This window comes from Dunckerocampus dactyliophorus, chromosome 9 (assembly GCF_027744805.1).
Source record: "Dunckerocampus dactyliophorus isolate RoL2022-P2 chromosome 9, RoL_Ddac_1.1, whole genome shotgun sequence".
Taxonomy (NCBI): Eukaryota; Metazoa; Chordata; class Actinopteri; order Syngnathiformes; family Syngnathidae; genus Dunckerocampus; species Dunckerocampus dactyliophorus.
Window position 1 is genome coordinate 28,744,403 of NC_072827.1, and position 8,900 is coordinate 28,753,302.

Sequence of the window (8,900 nt, forward strand, 5' to 3'; positions counted from 1 at the left end):
AAAAAACTTTAAAGGCCACGTCTCCTTCAACGCTGCAAAATTGCCAGTTGGACTTTGCAGTGGAAAATGGCACGTTGACATTTTTCAACTGGCCTTAAGATTTTGATCAGGAGTTTATAGTGTATTTTTTTAAATGCTGATATGACCCAAGATAAAATGGAGTTTGACATCTTTGTGCAAAAATATTGATCAAAGTTTGTTGACTACTCTCTTGCTAAGTCTCACCTTTGCTAGATTTATATGTGCATAAGTGCTGCTTGCCTGAGTGTTCTGTTATGGCACTAGAAATGCGTCCTTCTCACCTGGAGTGGATCGTCAGTTCCCCCTGGAAAGGGCTGATGTGATGCCAGCGCAGCAGCGAGACAGCAGATGGTCCTTGAGAAGCCAACAGTCGATGCTGAGGGCTCACTTCTATCCTCTTACAGCCCACTCTCCTCTGCAGCCAGTCGTCAATATCACCGAAGCTGTGATCGGGAGAGTCTACGCGGAAAACCCAGTGATCCAACACCGCCAACAGACACAGCAGGTCTTCCTGAGCCTCATCTGTAATAAGGTAATGGTTAAAATTGAGGAGTAATATTTGTCAGGGGCGCTGAGACAATTCCAAGGGCCCTGGCAAATAGGCAATTATTAAAAAATAAACCTTTGGGTGGATTGTCTTTTTTTGCCTTTATTGTGCGAAACAATGGTTTGTGTTTGTCTCCAACTTTCATCACTATTAGAACTGTCAACTGTGTTTTATTGATGACTGGCAACGTTTAAATTGTACACTACTTTATTTACCAAGCACATCTCCCTTTAAACCAGGGGTCACCAACGTGGTGCCCCGTCTTAATTTCCTTCAGGTTTTCAGTTAATAATGTGAGAACACTAGATAGAAAAGTATTCTGAAACATAAAACGTGAGCTGTGGATACCAGCATTTTGTGAATGTTTTGGTAAAACAAGCATATTTGATCTGTTTGGGTTAAAATAAGGTATGAAAATCATTTCTACAAAAATGAGTAGCTCGTGGCCATTTTCATTTTCTAAAAGTAGCTCTCCCAAGAAAAAACGTTGGTGACCCCTGCTTTAAACAGTGTGTATACCAGTGCACAGTGTGCTATTCTGTGATCATTTGTCATTATAGAAAAGCAAATACACTAAGTCCCCAACTAACGAACACAATTGGTTCCAGACGACCGTTCTTAAGTCGAATTGTTCTTCAGTAGGGGAAAAGGTAATATTACCAATGATATAGGTACTACATGTACGTGTATACATATACAGTATATGTGTATGTATGTAAATATGAGTTTGGATGTAGTAGTAATATTAAACGAGGATAATTAATGAAAAAACAATAATAAAAATGATATAATAATACGTAATGATAAATGTTATTTACCTTTGAAGAGGAGTGGTCAAGCATACGTCGTTGTGGTGGTGGAGGAGATATTGAAAGGACAAATCGTCGTCATCGTTAGACTCTTCTAAAAGAGGTAGTGTTCTGTGGGTGGTGTAGAATTAAGCAGGCCTATTAACTCTTCATAACTTTAATCACAAGCTGTGCCGGGTTGCATCGTACAGCTGCAACTTAGCTTTTCTTCACGTCTCCTCCCCCTGGTCTTCATCGCCTGTTGGTCCCATTAGCAGTGTCCCAGAGCCCTCTACTGGTCAACCATGTGAAATATGAACTTAAATATAAATAAATATGGACTTATAAGGCAAAACACATGAAAATATAGACCAGTCGGCTTGTGTTCGTATCTCTGAATGTTCGCTAGTCGGATGTTCGTAAATTGGGGACTTAGTGTATTCTTTGACCCTTTGGTGAGCTACTCAAAATCAGCTGGTGAGATAGGAGACCCCTGTGACAGTATCACCATCACAACAGAAAAATAGTATTTTGAGGAAAAGACATAATTAGTATAATAACAACAAGTAAAGTTGTTATAAGTTGTTAAGAACGTGATATCCACTTGTGGCTTCCCCGTGGGACAAAAATGAGCTCCAAACTAACCACATTGCTTGTTTGTTCTAAAAACAAAATGTCAATGAAGTCACATTTGGAGTCCGACGACGAGAGGGTAGCTAGATTAGTCAAAGAGCAATATGTTTGGTATGGGAGTGATCAAACACGCTGGCATGGATTGGCGTAGCCTGTGTCAAGCTCAGTACGAGACACGTCATTTTGTTGGCAACCCTACGTGACACAGCAGACATGTAGGATTTGCCTCGGTTTTTGTGATCGGCTTTGAAAGGCGTTTATTGGCATACGTCGATCACGTGTTTTTTCTTTCTTTTTTGAAATCGAACGATATTGATTGGCGGCCAATCGATCGGAGCATCGTCTGTTCTTGAGAAGAAACACACGTTCCATTTTTTTTTTTTACATGTATTTACATCTCATAAGATAATAAATACATGATATATTATATTATCATATGGTACAGTAAAGTACTCCTTTGAAGAAATGCCATGTAAACTCTACTTACCTGTTTTAAGCTCGGGGTTTTTCAGCAGTCGAGCTTTGAAATCTTGGTGGATGTCTACAGTAACTTGACCACAATGCAGGACAGGTGGTGTCGAGACGCTGGCGAGGCCAAGGGAATCGTCCTGTGTCGGGGCGTAATGGAGCATGACATTGCACTTGACACAGCCAGAGTTCAGCAAAGGTGGCAGCCTGGTCACGGCAGTCACGGCGAGTCTGGCTGTGTTGAGATCATTTGGGCCGCTTGCGTCGTGCCGCTTGCTTCTTTTGGCTGCCGGCTCTGGGAAGGTGGAGGTCGAGGAGGTGGCGGGAGAGGGGCCGAGCACGGGGAGCCACAACACTTGGCTTTGGGTCTGGATGACTGCGGGCGGTGAGCTCTGGCTCGCCTCTGTCAGGACGGATAAGCTCGTACCGACCGCTGGTCTGGAACAAAAATAGCACATCACTGAGGACCACACATCATAGGGACAGTAGCACAGATGTATGTGTGTTTACAAATGCAAGTGGGTGATTAACGGCTATATTCCAGATGGTGAGAATACATCAAAAATTCAATAGACACCTGAGGCAATAGGTATTTTTTTCTCCACATGTGCTGGAACAGGTGGTGGAAGGAGGTGTCCGATCGCTGCAATCTTGCTCTCGCAAAGTATCAGGTTGGTTGAGGGAACAACGATGTTGCCATGACAACCGCCTAACTACCCAGCATGTGGCTCAAATTCACATAAGGCTGAGGGCAATAAAAAGGCTGGAATAACACTTGGGAAAACGTGTTTTTGTGTGTTGTAAATTATGTCAGACACACCAGCACTTTCATCGCTTTGTAAAGGCAGACATTGGAGCGCTTTAGTGTACCTAACATTGAGGCCAGTCAGAGTATACTGTATGAACTTACACAGAGCTCTGGGCCGCAAGTATCACTCCCACAACCAACCGGTCCTCGACAATACGATGCCACAGCTTGTCAACTTGAGGTCTGCAGGACACCGCTGGCATGACTTGGGTCTTGTCATCCAAGTCCTCGTCCTTTGACTCGTCATCACTCTCCCACAGAGCGATGAGACCTTCCTGGACAGAAAGACGATGATGACTAATGACAAGTGTGTGACAGTGCTGATAGTCATTGCAGTTTTGGAGTTTGGATGTCGACAAAAGAGAATTCAAGCACACAAGTGGCGACTTTTGCATTTAAAAGCAAGAATCAACGTATGCTGTAGTGTTGTTTCAGAGAAGAATTGGTTTCATCTTTGCCCTCGGTGCCTGAGGCAGCGTCACAAACACTGGCTGTCATCTCATTGTTTCCATTCTGACGATTTATCAACTTGAGTGACAAGTGCCAGCAAATCATATGACTTAAGGCGTAGGAAGGAGGGCGGGACTCAAACCTCACTGATTTAAGCATTACAGTATGCTGTACAGCAGTGGTTCCCAAACTTGCTTACCCCTTCAGATATTTGACCTGAAACCATGTACGACCTCCTCCTGGACACTTAAAAAACATAAACCTTTTTGTCTGAATCGGTTAATTAATTTAATAGAAATTCCTGGTCAAAATATTTGTATTTAGCAAGCTTACATTTTGATAAAGTTTCACATGAGCACTGATAAATAGATAAGTAATCATCCTACATATCTTTTATTCCAGTTTGAGTGGCATCCTTCTGTTTGAATGGGCTGAATTTTTTTGTCCACCCACGATGGCTATGGTTTATGTCTGCATATTAATTTAATACCAAATTGAAGAAGAAAGTTTAACAATCATGATGAAGCAGTATCCGAAGTACAAAAATACACATAACTAACAATAACCCCACCCACAGTGACAGATTTTCACTGGCTGCACCGCGTGAGGATGAAATCTTCAAGATTAAACACTCTTAATGCCCCCAAAAAAATCATCCAACTTACTTATTTGTTCATATATAATGCACAGGGAATGAACAACTTCATGCACTTTCTCCTTTCTGCTCCGTTCTTGCGCCGTGACGTGTTCAGCCGCACTCGTAATTATGAATGTTAGGTACTAATTGTTTTTCATTTTTATTCACGCACCCCCATGACAATTGGTGTACCCCTGGGGATGCGCGTACCCCACTTTGGGAACCTAGGCAAGACCAAAAGTGAAAATACACATTTCAGCAACCATTTTTAATACAGTCCATCTTTTCAAGAGACAGAGAGAGTGTACAATGAATTTGTAATGTAAAAATATGATATGTGGTAAATATTTATTATTTACCGCAGAACCTTGCTTGGCGTCATTAATTCCTTCCAGAAAGTCAGACTCTAACCGAAACGTACTCTAATCTCGAATCCATTTTTCCGATAATAAACAATGTACCGTAATTTCCTGTGTATAAGCCGCTATTTTTTTGTTTGAACCCTGCGGCTTATACAGTCATATAGCTAATAGCTAAAAGAACTAAAGTTCCCATGATGCTCTGAGTGCAGCTTCAGGAAGGACTGAATTGGACGAGTGAAGTGGACACTAATATGACATTTTGAAGTCTTATGCAGCGATCGTGTTTTAACAAATCTTAAGTAAGTTTGATCAAGTGTAGAATTACTACAACTTCTGTTTGGACTGCGGCAGCTGTTGAACTCAGATGGAAAAAAAGGCATCTCACGTCTCATCATCGGAGCTAACGAGTGGCACTGGTACAGTAGCATTGCAAGGTTTATAGTGTACAAGTAGCTTTCTTTACAGTGTGTCAAAAAATCCATGTCTCCATCAGGTTTTGAAAGGCTGGACTACCGCGTGATGAAGAGGACAGCTCAAGCTAAAGAGCTAATTTGCCTCGAGACGAAAGTGACATCAAGAGCAACAACGGAAGAGAGAGAAAGAGACTGACAAAGTGTGTGACAAAGGAATTTTGAGGCTGTTCAACTCTGACACTGAAGAAGATGACTTCAATGGTTGCACTTACCAGCAGGAGAATGAAGACGGCGATGAATGACTTTTCTGGTAGGCTACTGTTTAACTAGCTGTGTTACAAGCACTGTTCGCCGCTGTTTGGAAAAAATACATTTATTTAATCAAAACTTTAAAAAAATCAATCTTTCTGTGTACTACATATCCCATGTTATGATGTGGACACCTGCGGCTTATAGATTTAGTGGGTGCGGCTTATACATCGCTCTAGAGTCTGGAAATTAGAGTAAATCCAATTGATTAGTTCCAAAAATGTTAACACAAAGCACGTTTTTATCGTTTTACAATTATAGTTTTACTTGCAGAAAACAATTCAAAATACAACATGCTTAAAATGGCAAAATTGTGATATAAATTGTCGATATCTAAAAACATGGTAACCGGGGCGTACACTAACCGAGGTTCGACAGTATATGGCTTTATTTATATGCTCAACATTGAACAGATTGCTACAAAAACACTAATTATAAAATACAAAAAGAAAGACCCATCTCAATTAGACAAAAGTTCCAGTGTAATTGTGTGTATTATCTGTAAATTTCCAACTCTTTACAGTGAGACAAACAATGTCAACCAAGCATTACACAACCACAATATAAAGCCAAATGAATCAAACTAAACAAAAAAGCAGCATCCAGGTAACAGTTTTCAAAGTCCTTAGTCGCAACTGTAGCAACTTTTCTCACACACTCTCTCGTCTCTCCCTCTCGTGTTCATGTGCTGACTGTGCAATGTGTGTAACCCTCCCTCACCCTTCTGCTTAGCAAGAAACGAGCCGTCTCCTTCATTTCAAAGAAGTGCTCAAAGAAGTGAATGGTGGTGGTAGCATCATGGGCTGGGGCTGCACAAGTGCTGCTGGCACTGGGAAATAGTAATTCATTGGTGGAGTGGGGTCTACTCACTTTTGTGAGATTGCAATGAGGAAGTTGCAATTTGCAGCTAAATAAACACAACAGTATTACCTGTTCAGGCTGTGTGAGACATGGCTCTCGATGGTGGACGACGTCACTGAGTGCTCGCACCGACTGCTGTACAACTCTTTCTTTTACTCTCACTTCTCCTTGAAGCTCTTGCAGCACGCTCAGTCCACTCTGTGTAATGACAGTCACATGGCAGGGGAAGTCAAAAGGCATGGCACAGTGAAAATTTGTTAAGACGCATCATATTTTTTTTCCAAATCAAATACGACTTAATGAGAAGTCACAACAAAAAAAATAAGAGGTTAGTGATGCAACTTCAGCACGGTAATATGTTGCACATCACCTGCAGTCTGGATTCTAAAGCCTGAATCGTGAGGAGGTGGTTCTCTGGCGGAGCAGCCGTCTTCGCTGTTGCTTCCTTTTGCTCACCATGCTAAAATTGCAGTATTTTCACATTACTTGAGAAGCACACTGAATATTAGTTTTTACAGCTTTGTTTACAGCATTCTAAATGATCTTGGTCCTACTATCCTTGTTTATGTCACTTGCTATCACTTTAAGAACCTTTTCAAACTCTACAGGTGGGTCGCTAATAGCCTTTCGGAACAAAACTTGGTATGGTTTGGCTCACTACAGCACAGTTTGGAACCATGAAGTAAACAGCAGATAACCATGGAGGATATTCCGTATTTAGTGTGTTTAAGATTCGGCCTTCCTCCCTTTCCATTGCTGTTGCTGGGCGGAAGTGATGATTCTATGATGACCAATAAACATAGCGCTCGAATAAAAGGTTTCCCTTACCGAATAAGAGACCCCACATAGGTCCGTGATGATGAAACGCTCCAGTGGTTGTCCCCCTTCATCCATAAAAACTAACAGTATCTGTTCTGTGCCACATCCAAGAAAATCGTCCACATGCACGGAGCTCACTTCTGACCATTGCGCTGCTACCTGAAAAGAACAATTCAATAATGTTGAGACATGTCACCATTAAATACGAAAAAGTGTGAATGCTGCGAAGTGGAGACTATGGAGTATAGTACAGGTAAGCTCACATTATCATCTGGGTTTAATTTGTTATTTTTAGCATGAATGTACCCCCAAATGTTACAATGGTGCAGCAACAGCAATTTTGCTCAGCCATTGAACAACCAGCAGCAAAACTGGCGCTTCTGCACTCTTGGAACCCTGGCGGGCCAGGTATGAGAAATATTCAGTAGTATTACAAATACCACCTAGTCAGCCAGGGTTTTATAAAGAGTACCGGTTAGTACCTATTTTTGCCAATGGAAAAGTAGGTACAATGAAGGATGAAAAAGGGGATTCTGCTGTGTTTCTTCATTCAATCAATACTGCACATGTGACCATTTTGTAATCTATATCTCGACAACATTATGTTCAATAAGAAAGAGATAAGACTACTAAGAAGTTACCTTGCTATAAGGAAGGACTATATGAATGATTTGTACACAGCATATTATACAAACCGCCAGGCTTCGTGCAAACATGCACCCTCATGGCTGTGAAACTGGTCAATGATGCTAATTGGAACATTCACCTTGAACCTCTCATTATACATACCTGCAATGTGTCCTTCCTGACGGCGCACACATGCCCATGGCAAAAAGACACAACAAAGATGAGTCCATTCCTTCCCGTGTCGACCGCCTGAATATCTTCAGGTTGCTGGAATGGGAGCTGGCATGTGTCTTTCACCATGCCATCCTCCAGGTAAAGAAGCTGGTGATTGGAGGTGGCTGCAACCGCAGTGCAATGTAATGCAGTGTAATCTCCTGCTTGGTGAGCTGACAGCACATAGATGCACTTAGTGATGCTGATGTAAGGGTGAGGTAGAATCATGGCGCCATTGAAGGAGCGGCCAGTCTCCAGCAAGTAGCCAATGGTCTGCTTAGTGGGGGACTGTCCCAGTATGAACGCTTGTCCTCCATGAAGTGGAAGCTCACCAACAAGACAGTGGGACAGCTGGAGGGCCACCCGCTTGACCCCTCCTGCGTCCGCCCTGGATGTATGAAACACAGCATCAGCGTGTGTCCACAGCACGGTTGGACCCTTGAGGATGCAAACATCTCCATTCAGGTGGTGAGGCAGCTGGAACTCGATGCAAGGCTCCAGTCTGTTTGACCCACTCACTGTGAACAAACTGTACAGGAAAACGTCTGCTTTCTTGTTCTTTTTAGCCACAAGGACACACGGAGTTGCTGTCCTCCGTTGAACATCTACGACGTAGTTACACTTCAATGAGGAGTCCACACGAGAAGCGTCTTTGTGACTAATGACAAAAGCTCCCTCATCTGCCTTTACAAACACGTCTTGTTGGAAAGAAAAGCTGCGGAATGTCAGCTCGCTTTTCTTGTTGTCACTTGCGGTGGTAGCGTAATTAAATGTGATTATCTTACCACAGAATGACAGACGATTAGAAGTTGACGTAGCACCCCTCATTGTGAGTAGTCTAGAGTCCTTACAATTAGGGAAATAACTATATATTAGCTGCTTTAACATCAACAATATTATAGACTTTTAAGGGAGTTTTACCGAAATGTGTTGTTTTGACACTC

At 42.2% G+C, this 8,900-nt stretch overlaps 1 protein-coding gene across 1 annotated transcript in view; it reads right to left on the reverse strand.

Annotated features, from left to right (window-relative positions):
• Nucleotides 1-8,897, reverse strand: part of fancb (FA complementation group B) — a 12,674-nt gene extending 3,777 nt beyond the window's left edge. The window contains exons 1-7 of the mRNA XM_054787365.1: nucleotides 7,906-8,897; nucleotides 7,126-7,275; nucleotides 6,668-6,757; nucleotides 6,367-6,495; nucleotides 3,368-3,540; nucleotides 2,477-2,895; nucleotides 303-543 (exon numbers count right to left, since the gene is read on the reverse strand). Coding sequence (XP_054643340.1) covers nucleotides 303-543; nucleotides 2,477-2,895; nucleotides 3,368-3,540; nucleotides 6,367-6,495; nucleotides 6,668-6,757; nucleotides 7,126-7,275; nucleotides 7,906-8,844 — 2,141 coding nt within the window. The 5' untranslated portion in view covers nucleotides 8,845-8,897. The remainder of the gene's footprint in view (nucleotides 1-302; nucleotides 544-2,476; nucleotides 2,896-3,367; nucleotides 3,541-6,366; nucleotides 6,496-6,667; nucleotides 6,758-7,125; nucleotides 7,276-7,905) is intronic.
• Nucleotides 8,898-8,900: the final 3 nt, after the last annotated feature.